At 48.5% G+C, this 21,778-nt stretch overlaps 1 protein-coding gene and 2 long non-coding RNA genes across 6 annotated transcripts in view; 2 read left to right on the top strand and 1 right to left on the bottom strand.

Annotated features, from left to right (window-relative positions):
* Positions 1 to 4,552: 4,552 nt before the first annotated feature.
* CAPN3 (calpain 3) overlaps positions 4,553 to 21,778 on the bottom strand; it is a 50,811-nt gene continuing 33,585 nt past the window's right edge. Inside the window, exons 7-24 of one of the 3 annotated variants that reach the window (XM_037018956.2) lie at positions 20,971 to 21,054; positions 20,023 to 20,108; positions 17,540 to 17,617; positions 16,589 to 16,749; positions 15,440 to 15,609; positions 15,066 to 15,077; positions 14,156 to 14,364; positions 13,321 to 13,357; positions 11,487 to 11,504; positions 8,543 to 8,656; positions 7,516 to 7,593; positions 7,080 to 7,137; positions 6,944 to 7,008; positions 6,419 to 6,487; positions 6,248 to 6,326; positions 5,924 to 6,040; positions 5,581 to 5,639; positions 4,553 to 5,183 (exon numbers count right to left, since the gene is read on the bottom strand). In XM_037018956.2, coding sequence (XP_036874851.2) covers positions 5,157 to 5,183; positions 5,581 to 5,639; positions 5,924 to 6,040; positions 6,248 to 6,326; positions 6,419 to 6,487; positions 6,944 to 7,008; positions 7,080 to 7,137; positions 7,516 to 7,593; positions 8,543 to 8,656; positions 11,487 to 11,504; positions 13,321 to 13,357; positions 14,156 to 14,364; positions 15,066 to 15,077; positions 15,440 to 15,609; positions 16,589 to 16,749; positions 17,540 to 17,617; positions 20,023 to 20,108; positions 20,971 to 21,054 — 1,521 coding nt within the window. In that variant the 3' untranslated portion in view covers positions 4,553 to 5,156. The remainder of the gene's footprint in view (positions 5,184 to 5,580; positions 5,640 to 5,923; positions 6,041 to 6,247; positions 6,327 to 6,418; positions 6,488 to 6,943; positions 7,009 to 7,079; positions 7,138 to 7,515; positions 7,594 to 8,542; positions 8,657 to 11,486; positions 11,505 to 13,320; positions 13,358 to 14,155; positions 14,365 to 15,065; positions 15,078 to 15,439; positions 15,610 to 16,588; positions 16,750 to 17,539; positions 17,618 to 20,022; positions 20,109 to 20,970; positions 21,055 to 21,778) is intronic. The other 2 variants (XM_073211698.1, XM_037018959.2) reach the window with 2 other exon arrangements.
* LOC118972475 (uncharacterized) lies at positions 16,699 to 20,960 on the top strand. The gene is made up of 3 exons (XR_005061492.2): positions 16,699 to 16,832; positions 18,482 to 18,607; positions 20,773 to 20,960. It is a non-coding gene; the product is annotated as an uncharacterized lncRNA (long non-coding RNA).
* LOC118972476 (uncharacterized) overlaps positions 21,061 to 21,778 on the top strand; it is a 31,589-nt gene continuing 30,871 nt past the window's right edge. For both annotated transcript variants that reach the window (XR_012120670.1, XR_005061493.2), the window contains exon 1: positions 21,061 to 21,254. This is a non-coding gene — a long non-coding RNA (uncharacterized lncRNA). The remainder of the gene's footprint in view (positions 21,255 to 21,778) is intronic.

The raw sequence follows: 21,778 nt of genomic DNA, 5'->3' as shown, positions 1-21,778 counted from the left end.
GCTGGTATAGGGAGCAAGAAGGAAATTGGGCGGAAAACACAAGATGTTATAGATATGCCAGAGACCATGGTCCAGGTAAGTTTGGTAAACAGCTACTTTTAAGGATTTATCCAAAGCCTACAAAAGGTCAGTTAGTTACTGGAGGAACTAGGATTAAAAACTATATCTCTGAGGTTCAGAATGGTAACAGGAACACCCTGAACTTACCTCCTCCCACAGGTAAGGCAAATTTACAGCTACATATAAAATAATTTTTCTCTGAAAAGGACCTGAGAACTAGATGAATAGCAACTCCACAACAGAAAATGAAAGATGGAACACATAGGAAAAGCAGAGACTTGGTCTCATCCAGGATCCCACTGCAAGTGTGATTTGCAATCAGGAAGGGATCACCAAAACATGAAACTTTACCTTAAAGAATGAAGGAACTATGCCTTAAGTCAGGGGTCTGGCAGCAGAAAATTGAGCCCCCAAAACACCTGATTTTGAAAATCAACAGGGATTAAGTCAAGGAAACCACAGAACTATAGGGAATGAAGAACCCATTCTTAAGGGGTTAACACTTGCCCTAAGATCCAACACAAAAGCAACAGGTTGAAAAGTCCAGAGCTTCTAGTTGTAGGGGAGACCCAAAAGCAACAGGTTGAAAAGTCCAGAGCTTCTAGTTGTAGGGGAGACCCAATTACAAATCCTGAAGCTGCTACCAGAGAGGCAGGAACCTTCAGTGGACTTTTTCTGGGGACAGAAGTGCTGATGGGTGCCATTTTTGTGATGTCTTTCTAACTTGCTGGAGATGGGACTGGTGGGCACCAGCTTTGGAGCCCTCCCTCTGTCCTGCTAGCACTGGTGGGTGTGTTCCATGCCTCACCCATCTCGCACCCTGCCCACCTCATGTTGTAGCTACACCACAAACGGACTTGATAGATATATGGAAAGCATTCCATTTAAAAGCAGTAGAATACATATTCTTTTCAAGTTAACATGAAACATTCTACAGAGTATATCACATGTTGGGCAACAAAACAAGTCTCAATAAATTCAAGATGATTGAAGTCATCAAGCATCTTTGACCACACTGGTATGAAACTAGAACTCAATTACAACAAGAAAACCAGAAAAACACTAAAGCATGGAGTGAACAACAATGGGTCATTGAAGATATAAAAGGAAAAAGAGACAAATGAAAACAAATATGACATAGCAAAAATGAGATGCAGCAAAAGTGATTCTAAGAGGGAAGTTCATAACAATACAGGCCTACCTCAAGAAACAAGAAAAGTCTCAAGTAGTCTAACTTCATACCTAACAGAACTAGAAAAAGAACAAAGAGAGCCCAAAATTAGTAGAAGGAAGGAAATAACAAAGAGCAGAGAAGGAAAAAATGAAATAGAGCCTAAAGAAAACAATAGAAAAGATCAGTGAAATGAAGAGCTGGTTCTTCGAAAAGATAGACAAACCTTCAGCTAGACTAGCCAACAATAAAGAGGACTCAAATCTGAAATGTAACAGAAGTTAAAACCAACACCACAAAAATAAAAGGATCATAAAGGACTACTATGAACAATTATGTGCCAGGAAATTTGGTAAATATTAAGCAATGGATAAATTACTAGAAATATAACAATCTTCCAAGATTGAATCAGGAATAAAATAGAAAACCCAAAAAGACCAGTTACTAGTAAGGAGCTTGAATCAATAATCAAAAACCCAACGAGTCCAGGACCAGACAGATTCATTGGTGATTTCTTCCAAACATTTAAAGATTTAACACCTATCCTTCTCAAACTCTGCCAAAAAGTAGAGGGGGTTGGGGGGAGGAATGCTTCCAAACACACTTTACGAGGCCAGCATTACCCTGATACCAAAACCAGACAAGGACACCAAATTAATTAATTAATTAAATTATAGGCCAGTATCCTTGATATGAACATAGATGGACAAATCCTCAACAAAATATTAGCAAACCAAATTTAACAATACATTGAAAGGAACATAGACCATGATCAAGTGGGATTCATTCCAGGGATGCAAAGATGGCTCAACATCTACAAATCAATGTGAAGTGCCACATTAACAAAATGAAGGGTAAAAATCATATTATCATCTTAATGGATGCAGAAAACACATTTGACAAAATTCAACATTGATTTATGATAAAAACTCAGCAAAGTGGGTATAGAGGAATGTACCTCATAATAAAAGCCATATATGGCAAACCCACAGCTAACAACATACTCAATGGGGAAAAACTGAAAAGCCTTTCCTCTAAGATAAGGAACAAGACAAGGATGCCCATCTCACCACTTATATTGAGCAGAGTATTGGAAGTTCCAGTGTGGCAATCAGACAAGAAAATGAAATGCATTGAAATTGGAAAGGAGGAAGTAAAACTGCCACTATTTATAGATGACATGACACTATGTACAGACAATCCTAAAAACTCCACCAAAAAAGTGTTAGAACTAATAAATGAAGTAAGTGGCAAGATACAAAATCAATATACAGAAACCTATGGTGTGTCTATATACTGATAACAATGAACAGAGAAATTAAAGAAATAACCCCATTAACAACTGCATCAAAAAGAATAGCTAGGAATAAATTTAACCAAGGAGGTGAAAGACTTGATCACTGAAAACTATGACCCACTGATGAAAGATGCTGAAGAAGACACAAATAAATGGAAAAATGCTCATGGATTGAAAGAATCAGTATTGTTAACATGTCCATACTATGCAATCTACAGAATCAGTGTAATCCCTATTGAAATTCCAATGACATTTTTTCACAGAACTAGAACATAATTTTAAAATTTGTATGGAACCATAAAAGACCCCAAATAGCCAAAGCAATACTGAAAACAATAAAGCCTGGGGGTATTAAGCTCCCTGATATCACGTATACTACAAAGCTACAATAATCAAAACACTATGGTACTTCACACACACACAGATCAGTAAAACAGAAGTGAGAGCCCAGAAATAAACCTACACATATGGATAATTTACAACAAAGTTGCCAAGAACATACAATGGAGAAAGGACAGTCTCTTCAATAAGTGGTGTTGGGAAAACTAGTCAACTACATGCAAAAAAGTAAAATTAGACCACTGTCTTACACCATATAAAAAACTTAAACAGATTAAACACTTGAATGTAAGACTTGGAATCATAAAATTCCTGGAAGGAAACATAGGTGGTAAACTCCTTGATGCTGGTCTTAGCAATGTTTTTGTGGTCATACTCCAAAGGCAAGGGAAACAAAAACAAAAATAAACAAGTGGGACTACTTCAAACTAAAACACTTCTGAACAGCGAAGAAAACATCAATGAAAAGGCAACCTACTCCTTGGTTGGTATTTTTTGTTGTAGCTTTGTAGTATACTTGATGTCAGGGAGCTTAATACTGCTTGGGAGAAGATATTTGCAAATGATATGTCCAATAAGGGGTTGATATCCAAAATATATAAAGAATGCATACAACTCAACAACAAAAGTCAAAACCACTATGAGATACCACCTCATACCTGTTGGAATGGCTGTTACCAAAAGACAAGAAGTAAGTATTGAAGAGGATGTTGCAAAAAGGGAACCCTTATACACGCTGGAAATGTAAATTGGTGCAGCCACTATGGAAACCAGTATGGAGATTCCTTAAAAAATTAAACATAGAACTACTGTATGAACCAACAATTCCACTACTGGGTATTTATCCAAAGAATACAAAAACACTAACTCAAAAAGATAAGTGCACTCCTAGGTTCATTGCAGCATTTTTTACAATAACCAAGATACAGAAACAATCTAAATGTCTGTCTATAGATGGGTGGATAAAGAAGGTGTGGTATGTATATGTGTATTTACATATATATATGTATACACAAGCCATAAAAAATGAAATCTTGCCATTTGTAAAAACATGGATAAACCTTGAGAGTATTATGCTAAGTGAAATAAGTAAGCAGGAGAAAAACAAATAGGATTTCACTCATATATGGAATCTTAAAAAAAAATTAAAGGAACAAAACAAACTCAGATACATAGATTGGGGTTAACCAGAGGGGAGGGATTGGGAAGTGGATGAAAGTGGTGAAGGGGGTGACTTGTGGGGTGATGGGTGGTAACTAGACTTTTGGGGTGATCATTTTACGGTGCACATAGATGTCAAATTATAGTAATGTACACCCGAACTTACTTTTTTTTTACTACATCTACATTTCTGCTCCATTATGCACATGTCAGGTAACTGACCCCCCAGTTATAGGTGACCCATTTATTCTTGACGTTTTATACACCCTTATACACCCTTATTCTTGACGTTTATATACCCTTTCCTTTCCTTTTCTTGTATATCTTGGAAAGTATCTGAGTGATTCCTATGTTCAAAAAATAGCAATAGGCATGATTAATGTGGGTTTCAGTTATTTGTGTATGTATGTGTGTTTTCTGTAGTATTCTGGAAACTAGGGCTTTCTATATGTGATAGGTGAGTTGAAAGCTACTCAGCCCTCCTATGGCTGATACCTAGATGTGAGAAGGCAAAACACAGTTGAGCCAGCCATACACATGCCTTTATTTAGATTAACTCTTTTTATAATGCAGCCACATTTATGAGTCAGACAACCCAAAGTACCCAGCCCTCTTCCACTGAGCTAGTCTACCCTGGAGCAGGTCCATGCTGAAACAATCAGAAGCAAGTATTAGTTTGGTTGCTGTTCCATGGGTGGGAGGTCAAAGAGGAGATAGAGGGCTCTAGCACAAGGAGGTGCTGATTGCCATCGGCAAATGCTTCTGTGGTCAGCCTGAGGCAAGCAAAGGAGAGCATGTGCTTCAGAGCCAAGGCCACTCAGTTTCTGAGCAAACCTCTTAGCTGGGCTGTAACTAGCTGACACAGACACTTGCCTCCATGTCACAAAGGGACAAAGTTGTTCTCCCTATCTCATTCCTTAATTAAAAGTTCAGTGTGGGCATGACAGATGGACAGATGCCCTGAAGCTGAGTGGAGCATGAAGTAGAGGAGGAACAAGACCTGTGAGGTGCCTGGAGGTCTGCTGGGGAGGCAGCTACTAGGTCTTTGGAGGTAAGTGGCTCTAGCTATACTGGGTGAAATTGAAATCCTGAGTGATCCTGCATGGTCTTCGATGAGGCCAGCTTGTTTCAGGCGTACATGGTGAGCTGCAGCCACTGAAAGAGGAAGTCCCAACATCAGAATGCAGACAAGAAAAGAGAACCCAACCCTAAGGATCTTACAGGGTAGGGGAAAAGGGACACCCTGCATGTCAGGCACTGGGAAGATTACCTTAAGAAGCAGCTGTTTACTGCATCTGTCCTCCAGATCTCCCCGAGAAAGGTATATGTTTTCCAGCATAAAGTTGTTTTAAGAACTGAGGCCCCTGGGAGCCTTCCCCCAGTACACGTTCCCTGGGAGCCACATCCCCACTGAGCTTCCCTTTACGTTCCTTTCCTACCCCATCTCTCCACCACACATTTGGAAGTGAGCACACAGTGGGGCTGTTCTGCCTCAGACTCCACCTTGAATTTTAAGGTGCAGGGGGAGTGTACTGCTTCTATTAGGCTTTACCTCAAGAACGTTGAGTTTGATGATACCGTCTCCATCCTTGTCAAATGCATTAAAAGCTCCTGTGTGGAAGAATGCACAGGCCAATTTCAGGCTCACCCCCGCTCCAAAACGAACTTTTCCTAAGAGGACATGCTGGGTACTATCCTTCAGCACAAAAATCTGCAGGCAGAGTATCAACAGTAATGCCTTTGCCATCCCATTCGGAGCCTAAATGGGGCCTTCGCCTTGGTTCAGCTTTGACAGTAGATGAGAAGACCAGGCTGAGATCCCCACTGCCACCGCTGACACTGTGGGAGGAGGGCAGGAAGGGCACAAGAGAGCAGAAGGGGAGCCCGCCACTTACTGAACATGCCCTCCAGCCTGACGAAGCAGCAGATGAAGCTGTCAAAGTCGATGTTCATGTGTCTGTCAGCGTAGCGCATGGTTATGATGTCATAGAGCTGGCTGTTGAGGTGGAATCCTGTGGGGGGTCGGGAGAGGGAAGTGAGTTGGTGTCCTGAGGCCTGCATTGTTTTCCCTGCCTCTTGGCCACTGTGGCCTGGGTGAGGGAAAGAGAGAAACCCTTCCTTCCTCTAGAAACACCCTGGGGGCCTAGTCCTCCTCCCTCCCCTTCCTGCTGACAGCAGCTCCAGTCCGCATCCTGGCCACCCCCTTTCATCCCCAGTACCTGCATCATTGACTGCATTTCTCATCTCATAGCTGTTGATGGTGCCGGATTGGTCTGTGTCATAGTGTTTGAAGATTTTCTGGCAACAGAAAATTTGAAAACAGAGCTCACACCCTGAACCCCTGCCATCAAGCCCCTCCTTCACTCCCACGCTCCAGTCTCTCTTCCCACCTGCCAGGCTTTGATCTTCTCCCAGAGGTGATGGAACTCCTGCAGGTTTAGCCTCCCAGAGCCATCTGTCTAGGGGAAGGTCAGGGCCACAGGGCACCCAGAACAAAATCCCCTTGATTGGGAGGGGGAGGCAGCCCCATAGGAAGGCTCTGCCCAGGACAGTCTACCTATTGCCCTGTCCTGGTGTTTAACACCCCTTCTGTTCCTCCCCAGGCAAAGTCAGTGTCACTCTAACCCAGAAAGCCTTGTCTCCTCAGGACCACTTCCGCTTGGGCAGGGCCCCAGGCGGAAGCCCAGCCCTGAGGTAAGAGCAGGGGCTGGGGGCTGCTTACAACCCAACGTCCTTCCCAACTGGTGCTCCTCCAATAGCTCCTTTCAGACACGTAGCCAGGATGTTCTGACCCAGGACCTCCTCAAGTCTCCTTAGACATGAATTTGGTCCCCTCTGCTTGACTGGGCACCCCTCATTGTTGCCTTGGCCCCCGTGGGCTGCACAGGGGCTGATGACGGTAGCAGGAAGGATACGTCCATGAGAGCAATCATGCTGCGGCAAGACTCCAGCGTGAATCCTTGTGTCTTCAGGTCCTTATCTGGGAGGTAAGAACATGAGTGAGGAGCTGCTTGCAGATAACGACACCATCCCTCACCAGTTTGAACTCACGTTTGTTCACAACTGTGTTGAGGATATTCTTGAGCTCATCTGCACAGATCTCCATGTCCTGACGAGGAGGGGAGTAGAGAGCCACAGCTCAAGTGTAGTAGCTAATGGAGCAGAGGCTTTGCAAAACAAATCTCAGCTGTCTGTGTTTGCAAAGCCCTGTCAGGTTGTCCTGTTGTGGGGAGGCTGGGGCTTTTCTGAGGGGGACACATAGCGCACCCTCAGCTGTCCAGACTGCTGTGGGTGCCTCAGAGCAAAGCACTCCAACCACCCAGTGGATGTGTCAATCTAAAACTCAGGAACATGACTTGTGGATTCCTGTGCTACACACATACATCCCACTTACACCGAAAGCCAAAATGCCCTGTACTGAACTGGTCATCTGAGCAGTTACTCAAGGAAAGGAGTATCTGGGAGAGTCTGGTTTGGAGGAACTCACATCTCCTGCTATCTGCCTGAAAATGTTCTGGAATTGCCGCAGCTCCTCACTTTCTCGGTTGGTGTCGGCAGGCTGTGGCTGTGGAAGCACAAAAGAAAACTGGTTCCCAGGAATCGGGGAGATGGATAGACCCAGCAGGAAAGTTCCTGTGGGCTGAAGGAGCCAGAGTGCTCACAGCGGCCTTCGGCGGCAGCAGGAGGTGGGACAGGACCGGCGTTCTGTCTGAGTCAAACCTGGAGAGCTGGAGTGAGGATCATCCAAGCCTCCGCGATCCTTCACTCCACACCTGCCAGCCTGGCCACCCAAGCCAGAGGAGACGTTAGCCATGCAGACATGGGGACAGCCACCTTGGGCTCCTCCCCCCATCCCCAGCAGCTACAGCCGTTTCCACTCTTGAGTTCACCATCCCAAACAAATGAGCCCCAGCAGGACAAAGGGAGCTAGACCATTCTGATACTTCCAGCCACCTCTGTCCTCAAGTCTTCAGAGGAACCCCCTTCGTCCCCCACTCCAGGACAGAGGAGGTGGCTCCGGGTCTGCCTGCAGACTTTTGTCTCTTAGCCTCACCTCCAGTAAGCATTATATGACTGCCTCCCTCCACTCCAGTCCAACACCCTCCCCAAGCTCTGAAGGACTCCGTTTCTGGTACCAGCTCCCTTTTCTGTACTATTATTTATTCCTCTGTTGTCAAGAGCTTGAGGACACCAGGAAATAGGATTTGTGTCGCAGGTTTTGCCTACCCACTCCCTCACTGTCCTGGCTGCAGGAGGCTCCAGCATGGAGGCTCAACTTGTCCTTCCCAAAGCAAGGACTGGCTTCGTGTGGCTGCCGACCCCCGAGACATTCACCCAGGCAGCATCCCAGATTTTAGGAGAACTTGAGAGAAAAGGTCAGTGGGACAAATCCAAACCTCGGGATGTTAAAGGGACAACCGGCCCCTGTGGCCCCTCCACCCCTGAGCACCCAGGAGCATAGGAGGACCCCAGCTGTGGGCTGGCCACCCCATTCGTGTCACATGCTCAGAAACCTGCGGGGATTTCTCTTGCTTATCAGGGCTTGTTTTGTCTTTGCCCTCCTCTGATTCCTGGTCCACACCCAGTTCCTTGTTGCTGTTTGCTCTGTCTGAAACGAAGATGATGGGCTGGAGAGAGGAGGGAAGTGGGGAAAGGGCAGGAGAGAAGCAAAGATCATAGACTGAGCAAGCACTCGGAGACAGCCTCCGTCCTGGGGCAGCTCTGACCAGGGAAGAGGCAAAGAGCAGAATCAGGAGCTCTGGACCTCAGTTCCAGCTCCAGCTCTGCCACTCACAAGCTGTATGACTTAGGGAGAGATGCCAAGTCTCTGCCCCTCAGTTCCTTATCTCCTTGCGATAGAGTTGGGAAGATTCAACAAGGCAGTTAGTACAGGTGAGAAGCTGTGTGGGCTTGTGTAGCACTTTTCAAATATTTCATAGACTTTCTCCCAAATGGGAAACTTCAAATTAAATTTCCCCAGAAGCCCAGTGTGCATGAAGTCATTAAAGACAGAGCTTCTCTGATGAAGACCTCCACCCTCAGGGCAGCGCTCTCCCCCATATCATCACAGCAGCTAGTGGAGCAGCTCCAAGGAACCCCTAAGCCTCTGTGGGGGACAGATTGAAAAGAGGACTTAGGTTAGTGGCATGGTCAGTGGGGGAGAGGCCGGAACACTGGGCTGGAATCCCAGCACTGCCCCTCACATGTAAGAAACATCCTCTCGGTCCTCAGTTCTCTCATCCAGTAACGTGGATGATAAAGCCTGCTTTGCCTTCCCCGTGGGACTCTTGGGGGTGGGAGGTGCAGTCACATGAGAGAGCTAAGTGTAAAATCACACTGCAGAAACATCCAAGATGCTACACAGACATAAGGGATATTACCAAGACATGCTCGTGCAAATGAATTGGATACAGAAAGGGCAGGAAGCGGCTGCCATGTCAGGCCAATCCTGGTTGGTGCTATACACCCAGCAAAGAAGCCAGAGGAAGACTAGGCTGCAGGGGCTGGTGGCTGCAGTGCAGAGATCAAAGGGGCAGTCAGAGTCTCTCAGAGCAGAAGAGCCTGACTGGTTTCTGAGTGTTCATCTGCCTTTCCACGTTGTGCATCCAGGGAAACATGAATGGGTAGACCTATGGCCCCAAAGCCCCTGGCTTGCTCTGCCTTTCAAGCAAAGGATCTTGCTTAAGCAACTGATGCTTGGGGTCCCAGAGCAAGTGCAGGCCACAGTCTGAGGGGGAGTGCATGCCCACAGACATAATGTGGCCTTGGGGCACCCCTGCAAGGCACTGCTTTCCAGCCCAAGTGTGGGTCTGGACCACACAGGCCTTGGAGTGTATGGGACCTGCACCAGAAAGGTGAGGGCAAGAAACATCAGTTTGGGGGCAGATACATATGATTTCTGGTTCATTGTCCCTACTCATTAATTGTGTGTCCTTGGGCAAGTCACTTCACTTCTCTGAATCTTTATCCTCACCTGTAAAAGTGGAATAATAACACCTATCTGTAGATAATGTTGTAACTGAAAACTGTGTTTTACCACTAGCACAGCCTAATATGTGAAACGTATTTGATGAATGTCAATTTATCTGCACCAGCACCAATACTTGGAGGACCCCCGTGCTGGATCCTTCCAGGTGCCACCACAAACACTAACTTCTAATCTTGTCTAGTGGCCTGTGGTTGCTGTCTCAGCATTTGAGGATGCCCAAAGGTCAGTCATTTCTGGGTGGCACTCTGAGCGGTCAAACTAAAATTCTGGAAAGGGCAGCCACTATTGTAGGCATTACTGCCCTGGAGACTATGGGGAAATTATAGGGTACATGGAACAATGATAGGATAGGAGGGAGTCTGAGTTGCTTAAACAACTGAATTTTCAAATTCCAAATGCATACAAAGGCAACAGCGGCCCTGGTCACAGATGAAAGCTTTCCTCTGAGGCCCCTGAGATGCTCTTAGTACACATGGTCACCTTTAGCAATGGTATCTTTACAGCAGAGCAGCTATAACCAGGACACTGAGGAGAGGCTATTAGAAAAGAAGTGCTGGTCAACGAATGGAGGATGGCAACTACCCGAGACCCCAGGAGGGGAAGCTGCCCAGAAAGCTCTCACTCCTTCCCCCTTAATCCAGGCAAGTTGAGTAACTCCTCCCGGGTGCGGAGGGTGTCCATTCTCTTCCCCTTCCCCTTTGCCGTCTGGGCACAGGCAGTCTGGAGTCCAGCAGGGCCTTCGACTTAAAGGGACTGCACTGGAGTGAGCGGTTACTGTCCAGAAGGGGCTTGGCAACAGTCCTCTCCCACCCCTCCCCCAGAAGGCTGAGTTAAAAAGGAGGAGTGGGGAGCAGGCAGCAAAAAGAGGAGGGAGAAGGAGCTGTTCTGTCTACAGAGCAGGCCGCTGGCATCGTGAGACCCTCACTCTCCATGAAAACCCTCACAGGCATCTCACCGAGCAGCAGAACCACTGGCATTCCCCACGAAGAATCAAGCCTTGTTTGGCATAGCCAAACCCACTTCTGAGGAGAAAGGGGTTCTCCTCTTGTTTTTTGCAGGAGCCCCATGTCGGGCCCACTTTCACTGCATGTCCCTCCTCTCCCTCCACCGGAGGGGGCAGGATGGCATGTGGTTCAGAGCACAGAGCCTGGAGCAGATGCTTGACACCACGTGCCGGCTCTGCCACTTTCTGGCTATGTGGCCCTGGGCAAGTCGGTTACTCTGTCTGTACCTTTTCTTCCTCTGAAAATAGCATAATAATAACGCTAATCTCACGGATCGGAAAGCATGTAAGAGGGCCTGGCACTGTCTTCACCCAGCAAGTGTTGGCTACCTGTGTCCCTCCCCGTGGCTGCAGCAGGAGCTAGGGGCAGGGGGCAGTGGGGGAAGAGGTGAGTCTGGTGCCCGTGCACTCGCACTCACATGCGCATGCACTCCGTGCTGTCCACCACTCACCCTGATATACCCACCTTTGTTTTTTTCTTTTTCTGCACAAGCAAAGGAAACAGTAAATGCAGAATAAGTAAAACACAAGTTTCCAGGAAACCTAGTGGCTTTTGGCTTCCCTGTGACCTGGTCCTTAGCCTGGGGTAAAGTTCTGGGGCCCAGAGATTCAGGTCACATGGAGCCAAAAGGGGCCTGGAAGGTGAAGGGAGAAGAGAATTCCCCAGGCCCAGAGCCCGGCAGCTGCTATGGCTTTGCTTTCAGAGTCCACTGTTACTAGCCACGGCCAAGGAAAGGGGTCTTCTGGCTAATGTTTTCTATTTTTTTTTAATGAAGTTGGTTACTATAGCACCCACAATTGACCCACACAGAATTGACTGCCTGGAAATGATTTTTTTCCACCCTACAGAGTTTTTTGTTTGTTTTTTAAGCAAATATTTAATCTGTGAAGATACTTAATATGGAAATCCAGGTTTGGGACTGCTTCTGTGAAATGAGAAGCTCTGGCAGGCGGTGCAGGCCTACAGCCTCCTATGGCAATAAACCAGGCTGCTGAGAGCAGCTGCCCTCTGCGCCCTCCAGCTTGCCACAGTCACCGCCACTTCAGTTGTCCCTCCAACACTGAAGCCAAGTGTTAGTTGAGAACTACAGGCAAACATGCCAGTGTAGAGATACCAAAACCCCACCCCTGCCTGTTCTACCCAGTAGGTGGAATACCAACCCCCATAAGCTTTTAAATTTGCAACTCCTGATAAATACACTGATTACAATGTCCAAAAGATAAGAATAGAACCAAGTGCACTTCATACTAAAACCAATGTCTGTGATAATCCAGAAGGCAGCTGGAGATCTGGCACTGGCCCAGGGTCAGCGTTAGAACCATGAGGTCACTACCCAGAAGACAGTTGAGTGGGGCATTTCTTGTCCTCTTATTGGCCCAAATCATACCCACAGGGCACAAGGGACTGTTTGTTAACCAAGGACCCAAACCCTAAGGCAGTCACAAGACTCCTCAACACAAGGAGACTCCCACACACACCAACCCTGTGCTTCGAACCTTGGACCTCATGCCCCTGGGAGCAGGTCCCAGCTCGGGGTTGGGAAGAACCTGGGCCTGGGCTCTGAGAATCTGGCTGTGAGCTCCTGCCCTGCCACTTACAGGCTCTGTGACTCAAGGGGGCCATTTTGCCCTGCTGAGCCTCCACTTCCTTACTTAAAAACCAGGGATAAGAACCTTAGTACAGCTCAGAAACCTTGCAAGCATCAAGTGAGATACACATGTGAGAAGTACCTTGTAAGATATGAAGCACATGAATAATCAGTCATTCGAGGGCCTGACAGTCACATGCATGACCTCACTGACAAACTTCACAAAAGCCTCATAGAGCACATATTATTATCCCCATTTTACAGAGTAGGAAATTGAGTCCAAGGGGCTATACTTGTCCAGGTCAAGCCGGAAGGTGGAAGACCCAGGTTTTGATGCTGACTCCAGAGCTAGTGTATGGCTTTTTTCTATGTGCGGTTGTGCCTCATAATCCAGTGCCAGCCACTGCCCTTGTCATCCCTTCTTATGGCCACTCCTCCCTCTAATTTTTCCAACTGGGTCTTCCTTCTAGGGCTCTCTTCTGTACTCACAGTCCCTGGACTAAATGGCCCCAGGACCATAGGCCCATTACCTCTCATCATGGCAAACAGAAGTTGCAGTAACATGGAATGATTTGCTCTGCACCCACCAGGCTCCTGTCTCCCTCTGCCAGTACCCACTCTCCCCGCAGCCACCTGCCTGTCCCCTGCCTGGATTGGAGAAGGTGGCCCGCTGGTGACCCATCTCTCACACATGAGAGCTAAACCACTCACCACTGGCCGATCCACGGAGATTGTATTTTCAGCTTCCCTGTGAGGAACACAAACAGGGAGGGGGGCACATCTTAGTGTCACCAGGAACAAGTAGGAAGCACAGAGATGATCTGCTCTCAGAAGATCACACAGCTTCTCAAAGCCAAGTTGGGAATGGCCTCCAGACAGACCCAGGGACTAACATCCTCCACCTCAGAAAAACAACCCTGTGTAGGCACCTTGCCCAGCACAAATTGTGGAAACATGGGTTCTTGTTGGCTTTGCCCAAAGCTCCCCAAAGGCATTACCCAGCCACCTACCCACAGATCCTGTATGTCTTTCAGGGGCAGAGATCAGAGGGACCAGGCCTGTAAACTTATCTGTGGTGGCCAGTAAGGCAGTCTGTGGCCTTGCTGGCTTCCCTGGCCACCCCACCTGAAAGTTCAATCACCTCAACTCCTATCCTTCTCCCCTACTTAATTTTTTCTCCCTATTACTTATCTAACTCTAACATACTATCTTTTCCTACACATTGCTCTCTCATGCTAAAATGTTAAGCCCCATGAAGGCAGGGATTTCTTCTGTTTAATTCATAGCTCTATCCTCAGTGACTAGAAGAAGACTACCTGGAACATGGTGCTCAATAAGTATCTGCAGAATGACTGACTGACTGAATGAATGAATGAATGAATGAATGACTAGGGAAGACATGGCCAGTGGCTCAGGTGCAGAGGAAGAGGTGCAGCCTGGTCGACATACCCCAGGGCTCCTGGAGGAGACTGGTCCAGCTGCCTCATGCCTCCAGTTTCTGGAATGGGCTTTTAGGGACAGGTGGGGCAACGGGGCCAAGACTCACTCAGAGAGGTTCCTCTTTTCAGAGAAGACCCGGAGGATGAATTCTCCCTCCTGGTGGGGTTCGTAGGTGGAGGGCACAATGACGTACTCGCTGGGAGGCAGGCGGAAGCGCTGGGACACCTCCCGCATATTGATGTAGGTCTTGCTCCGGGCCTTGGAGGCATTGTACAGGAAGAAGTCCTTCTGCAGGTGCTGCTTGTTCCCGTGCATCTGAGGGAGAGGAGAGCCCAAGGCGCCTGAGCCCCTCAGGAGGCATGCCCTCTGCTGGTCACAGTTCCCCTCCAGGGACCCCTCCCCGCCTCCCTCATCACCAGGTTCACAGTCGTGACCTGCCTACTCCTGATTCTCAAGGCCTCGAGCAGTTTAGCATCCCTGGAGTGCCCTACGCCACTTCCTCTTCCTCCTCTGCTGTGATTCTGAAGTGAAGGTCAAGTCTATCATCCCGCCTCATGGCCACTTACCGCAGCTGCGGCTGGGCAACTCTGAATCACCCCCAGGCTGGGGAAGGACCCCAAGGAGGCCAGAGGGGCTTTGGCTGGGGCCTGAGGGAGGGGATCCCTCCATCCTAGAGAGGGCAGTCACCTCAGAATGTGTCTATGTGCCTATGTGTGTGGGTGTGTAATTGGGAGTGTGAGCAGGTGTGTGGGTGGGTGTGAACAAGTGTGAATGTGTGAAAGTATGTGTGTGATGGTCTCTGGTGGGAAGGGAGAAAGGGCACATTGTGAGGGTAACAGGCGGTCCTGCAGGGCCCTGAAGCACCCACTCTGGGGTTGAGTAAAGCAGGCAAGACTCTCTCCGCTCATAGCCCGGCCCACAAAAAGACCACCAGGAAGGTTCCCGATGTGCCACAGTTGGACACAGGACCCCCAAGTCAGGCTGCACACAACGGCTGGCTGCTGTCACTTCAATACCTCTTTGGGAACCTTGAGGAGAAACAGAAAAAGAAGGTGCTCAGGAGCTGTGGGGTGTCTGAGCAGGGAGGGAAAGCTTGCAGGAGCAGAGTGCCAGCCATTGTAGAGTGAATGCAGAAGTGTGACCCCCCCACGTACCTACCCGGCTGGCCAGGCCCCACTCCACCTCCCCCATCGTGGGTTTTTCCCACTTGTTACAAATAATACAATTGTTACAAACAATTTCAGTTGGTACAGAGGTTCTGATGCCAGTGGGCCTGACTGCAGGGGCTCCGGAAGTCACTGAGCACTGGGGAAGCTGGAGGATCCCCCTGCAAGTCCCCAGAAGCCTCTTCCCTGAGAAGGCATGTGTTTCCTGGGTTGAAGCTGCACACCTCGTAGATGGCAAAGCCAATGGTGAAGAGGTTGGCCCCCAGCTTCCGGTCCTTCCGTCGGTTCTTCTGCATCAGGGCCACCAGAAAGCTGCAGATCACCTGGGAGTCGTCGGGGTCGTCGTCCTCCTCCAGCAGCTTCAGGCGGTACTGGGGGTTGGTCCAGAAAGTGTCTGTGCCACCCAGAAATGAAGCACACAATCAGATGTGCCTCTTGGAGAAGAGGCAGGAGGGAGATGAGGTGGAGGGAGCCGATTTGCCTTTACTTCTACGTGTCTTACCCACGTCACTTTGTAACTGCCCCCACCAGCTGATGACGCCTGAGCTATAGGTCCCAGCCCTGACCTGTCCTTTGACTCCCTCCCTCCTTCCCGTCTTCTCTCCCTTTTGTTTTTCCTTCCTTCTTTCCTTCCTTCCTTCCTTCCTTCCTTCCTTCCTTCCTTCCTTCCTTCCTTCCTTCCTTCCTCATTCTTTCCTTCCTTCTTTTCTTCTCTTTCTTCCTTCTCTTTCTTCCTTCCACAGATATATATTGAGTTCTGATCATATAGTCAACTACCATTCTATCTGTACATCAAATTCTCTAGTACACATCTTCACCTGGATATTCTGCAAGGGCCTCAAACTTCTCATGTCCCAACGAGACTCTCTTCCCTGCAAGCCCACAACCAACCCACCAAAAACAAACAGCACACCGATTTTTTTCTCCCAGGTATCTTATATTGTGACATTGACACCACCCACTCAGACCCCCAAGCCAGTATCTTGAAGTCATTCTTTATTCTTCCTTCCCCTCATCACCCAATATTCTTTCCCTGAAATCTGCCTCTTCCCCCACCTCTGCTGCTCCTGACACAGTTTGGCTCTCACCACCTCTGGCTTGGACTCTTGCAGCAGCTGCTAACTCAGCCCTCCAGTCCCATCTGCAGCATTATGAACACAATATTTTTCTGACACAATATCCTGCTTAAAAGTGGATACCAGCTCTCTACTGCACACTCCGCAGCAAGGCGGCTTCCTTCTCAGTAAAATGGGGAGGGTTTAATAAAAGAAAGTAAGTCTGGAGCTTAGTACAGACTCAGGAAAGCAAATTAATATTCTTCTTCCTGGGGCTTGTTCTGCTTGGACCTGTCCCCCATCCAGAGCGCAGCCCACCTGGGAAGTTGCGGCAGCCGCCAGCAGAGCAGCCCCTCACCCAGCGGCCCTCGTTCACAGACACTGTCCACGTCTGAAGCTTGTCCGACTCCAGGGCATCGGCTGTGAGGTTACAAATCTCCAACTTCGTGAAGTGGTAGATGAAATCGTCATATGACATCCTGAGAGGTTGGAAAAAAGAGAGATCCATATGGGAGGCCGGGAAAGGTGAAGACTCCAGGGCTAACACGGCACAATAAAACAGGTCAGAGGAACTTGATCGTGGCCCCACAGAGGACCCTCTCTTTCCTTTTTTGGGTAAACCCTGTCAGTTCTGATGTATCCACTCCAAACTACATCTTTTCCATAATGACTTAAACTCATGTCCTTGGTGGGAGAGCTCAGCAGCAATTCCGTTTTTTAAACTGTTAATGTGTACTCCTCCACTGGGCCACAGCCCTGAGTTAGGTGCAGTGGAAAGAGAGTTTGGGGAAGGAAAAGACAACTAAGCAGGCAATTTTAAGGGTGATGAGTATCCCAAGTTAGTCCCAGTCCTGGGGAAGGCAGGGGGCTCCTGAAGGCATCCCTTCAAGCTAAGACTTGGAGGCCAAGTAGAAACAATTTGAGTGAGGGTGTAGGTAGCATTGGGTGAGCCAAGTGGAGCCTCTAGACTCAGAAAACAGCTCTGCAAAGGCCAGGGAGCAAGTGTCCAGAGTTGTGTGTGTATGGCAGAGGGACACAGGTGAGGCAGAAGCCACAGTAGGCTGGCTGGTTCCAGGCTCAGTCATAACTGTATAGTCTGGTGGGCTTCTCTCAGGACCTCATCCTTGCTAAGCCTTAGGCTGGAGAAGGAGAACAGGGCCCAGAGCTTCCAAAAGCTGAAATGTGACGACCTCTGTCTGGGAAAGGAGATCCGAGACCTCCGCTCCCACCCCACGCTCCCCCTCAGGCTCTCCTAGGCCCCGGACTCACCAGAACTCTCCATCCTCGGTGACCTGGTGCTGCAGACGGGCCTTCTCTTCTTTGTCCACAAAGCTCCAGTCCTTCCAACTGGAGGGAAAACGGAGAATTGTGGAAGGAGGAGGAGGGGAAGGCCCAATGTGGGTTGGGACAAGAAGTATCCAGACAAACATGAAGTTGAAAGAGTAGCCCATCTCCAAATGGAAGCTAGTGTGAGCTACCGAAATACAAATCCGATCTGATCCCCTCAGTGTAAAACCCAATAATTGCTTCCCACTATCCTCAGGATTAAGACCAAACTCCTTATAAGGGTTTATGAGGACTTGATCTTTCTCTAGTTGAATTTTCTACCCCTCCTCATACTTTAAAGGTTAAGAGCTGGGCTCCGAAATAGAGAAATTGGGATTCCAACTTAGCACTAGCTATGCAACCTTGGCATGTCCCCCACCTTCTCTCAGCTTCTGTTTTCTCAACTGTTAATCTGCTCATGAAGCTGTGATGAGCAATAAATGACAAAGTACACCCAACCCTTGAATGAGTTAGGGGCCCTGACCTCCTACACAGTCAAAAACCTGTCTAACTTTTAACTCCCCCAAAACTTAACTAATAGCCTACAGTTGACTGGGAGCCTTACTGATAACATAAAAAGTTGATGAACACCTATTTTGTATACTATATATATTATACACTGCATTCTTACAATAAAATAAGCTAGAGAAAAGAAAGTGTCTTTTCAAACTGTTACAAATCCGCAAAAAATTTTCCAATATATTTATTGAAAAAAATCTGCATGTTAGTGGACCCACACTGTTCAAACCCGTGTTGTTTAAGGGTCACTGGTACCTGCAAAACTTTGAGAAGAGTGCTCGTCATCTAATAAGTATCTGACTGAATTACCAAGAAAAAGACTAAGCATGTAAACCTCTCCTTTCTCCTGTCCCCCATCCCCACCAGGAGCTTGGTGTTTCTAAAGGCCAGATGGTTTTACACACTCTCTCTCCTCCAGAGGGAGAAAATAAAGCACATTTGTGTTCCAGATACACTGAGGAGAATGAAACTAAGCTGGATGTCCTTGGAAAGGTAAGGGACTGAGGAAGTGCTTGAAGTCAGGGAATGCTGGAGGGGAAATGGAGATTCCTGGGACCAGAGGAGGGACACAGTACAGGCAGGGGCCTTCTTGAGCGGCCACGACATGGGCCCCACTTGTCAGCAGTCCCCGCAATGGAGGCGTTGGTGGGAAATGGGTTAAGGCTGGACACCAAACTCTGAGACTGGAGAACACAGCGAGGGCCACTCAGCCAGTGGAATGGGCAGAGGAGGGGGCCCTGGGGACCTTCCCAGAGCAGAGAGCCCAGTTCAAATGTCACTCTGTCCAGGCAGCTTTTTTCTGCTCTTTCAGTCCCACCCAAACTAGGTGAGGGGCTCCTTCTTTGAGACCCTTACCATAGCATTATCTCACTTTTTTTTATCAGTGTTTGTTTGTTTGTCCTCTACACTGGAACTGAAAGTCTACAGGGCCAAGGCCTGTGTTTGTGTTCGTCTCTAAGCCCCCAGGCAGCAGCATGGGGCCCGCCACATGGCCAGCACTGAAGCAAGGGTCTGTGGTACTGGTGAGGGAAGTGAGGCAGACGGACGTTTGCAGGAGGCAGCGAGGAGGCAAGTCTGCATGCTGTCCCAGGCTCTCCGGGGAGCTGCCTGCTCACAGGGTGGCCCCACCGCCTGGGCCTGGGCCTGGGCCTGCCATTCAGCAGGTGCCCAGTAAGTCCCCACTAAGGGAATGAAGCAGTAATTTTAGCACCGTGGGATGAGAGGTGAGTGGAGGTGAGCAGAACTTCTAGGTCCTGCCATCTCCGCTCGGGAATGAAAGAGGAGCTTCAAGGGGCTACCCTCCATTCAGTGAGGCAGTCAGGAGACAGAGACTGGGATGGGGCTGTAAAGGCTGTGTACACCCTGGAGCCTTCATAATAACTTCCCCATTTTTGTTATTTTTGTACCCTAGTCCACTCCTCTCAGCAATAAGCAATAAAGCTCTTTCAAAGGGCTTGTGCACCTTTTCATGGGGACAGGAAGGGGGAGGAAATCTTACCACTGACGGAGCATTCTCTAGACATGATCACACTTACTCCTCATAACAGCCCACCAACTAAGTGCTAATATTATTCCCATTTTACGAATAAGCCAGCAGAGATTCCAAGATGGGAAGTCAGTTGTTCAGTCCAGAACCCTGCATTAAGGCTCTCCTCCTGCCTGGGCCTATCCCATGCTTTCTAGAACCTTTCCTTTCTAGCCATTGGCCATCAGCAAGTCTCTGGACCACTGGCTCCCCTGCTGCTCACCCAGCCCTTCCCCAGAACCCACATCCCCTCTTCTCCTCTGCAGATTATTGGTTTTTGAGGACACGTATAGACCAAGCATTTGTAGTTCTTGTGGCTTGGTACCCAGTCCAGCCATTCCCAGGCCCTGTTATCCCCTTCTTGTGAGGCCTCTTCACCTACCCATCACTCCAGGAGCCGTTCCATTCCACCTGGCCCCAGGGGTTCCGCAACCGCACCAGCTTCACTTTCTCATCCTTGAACAGGGCCTTGAACAAAGAGAAACAGTTCTCTTGCTCTAGACCCTTTCTGGAAAGGGGGTCTTCTCTCTTACCCTGAGGGCTCAGATGGGGAAAGGGAGAGAAGCCCATACAGGGGGCTGTCCTGCCAGGTCCTAGTCAAAGAGACTAATCAGAAATGCCCTGTGGGGTGGCAGGGTGAAGGGTTAGAAGCTTAGGATGGAAACTGCAGAAGTCAGGGCTTGGCCATCGCCTTGCCATCTTCTAAACGGTGATCCCAGTGGACATCTGGCGACTACAAGCACTGGGGGAGGAGGCAGGGCATATACTGTAGGTCCTCTCTAGCACATTAAATGTCTCTTATGAATTAGAAAAAACACCCTGCTGGCTAAAGAACTACAGAAAATGTCATCATTAGGTAGACCAATCAGAAAAAGGTGCCCCTTCCTCTAGTCTGCTGCGTGGGCTGCTGCAGACAACTGCTCCTCTCTCTGCCCATCCCTGTAACCAGGCCACAACCTGCCCAGCTATGTGTAGCAAGCCTACAAGCTTCTGGCCTCTGACAGGAGACCCAGAAAAGGCCAAATGCACCAGTGGCAGCAAAACGTTGTCACTGTTTGACTACAGGAGAACAAGAAACACAAGAGCCAATGGAATCAACTTCATAACCAAAGTGATTTCTATTTGTTTCCAGGAAATGTTGGGAAAATTGCCATCTTCAGCACTAAAAACAAAGATAAACTGAGCACCGTCTTATGGCAAGATCTACTTCTACCAGTCCCAAGTGGATCCCCTGATTGGAGGCAAGCTCTGCAGATCTGAAGCGGCACAGAAAGTGAATTGCTGACTTCAGGAGGTTAACCTAAGTGCCCTCAAGCCCCGCCAGGCTCACCTCCTCCAGCCCAGTGACAGAGTAGGCATGGCCTTTGACTAGTCCACAGGCCATTCTTGTCTCATACTGCACCGGAACAATTGTCTGCGGAGCAAAAACCAGGCAATGTGTCAATGGTCGGGCACCAGAAGTTTTGCTGCCTAAGACAAAGTTCATGTTGGCTCATTTTCTGGGTGCTGTGAGGATGACTTCTTCACACCCTGAAAGACTCTCATTGACCTTTAAGAGCATCAAGGAGACATGGCCCAGACAAGTGATTTCCCCAAGCTGATCACCCTGAACAGGTCTGTTCTGATCACTGGGGAGCGCCATGGAGGCGGGGGCACAAGATGGGTGAGAGCATTCCTGTCTCTCCTTTCTGAATTGCTTAGGGTCTTTCAAAGGAAGGAAGGGGGACAGATGGAGGCTGCCCTGGTTTCAGGGACCCCTTACCCTGAACCCACCCAGGTTGACTATTCCTGGAAGAGAAAGGGGTTGAAAAAAGGGGCGAGGTGAAACATATAGGTCTAACTTTTCTCTTTAACATCCCCTCACCTCCTCTACACCCACCAAGAACATGATAATCAAGAAACCAAGAGTCACAGTGCCCAGGGAGGGAATTCTAAGGAGGCTGGAGAGAGTCCTGCTCAGACAGGACCGTGCCTAAGGGTGCAGGCATAGCTCTTCATTTGTGGAGATTCCTAGGCTGCAGCCACAGGAGATCCTTGGCAGAGGATAGGGTCACCAAAGCCCCGTGAGCCTGAGAAGGGATCTCATGGCTTCACTTTGCCTGGCGGTGTACCAGCTTTAAGAGAAGCTTCCCTGAGCC

Source organism: Manis javanica, chromosome 8, assembly GCF_040802235.1.
Source record: "Manis javanica isolate MJ-LG chromosome 8, MJ_LKY, whole genome shotgun sequence".
Classification (NCBI taxonomy): domain Eukaryota; kingdom Metazoa; phylum Chordata; class Mammalia; order Pholidota; family Manidae; genus Manis; species Manis javanica.
Note: the sequence above shows the minus strand (reverse complement) of the source record. Positions and strands in the feature narration are given on the sequence as shown.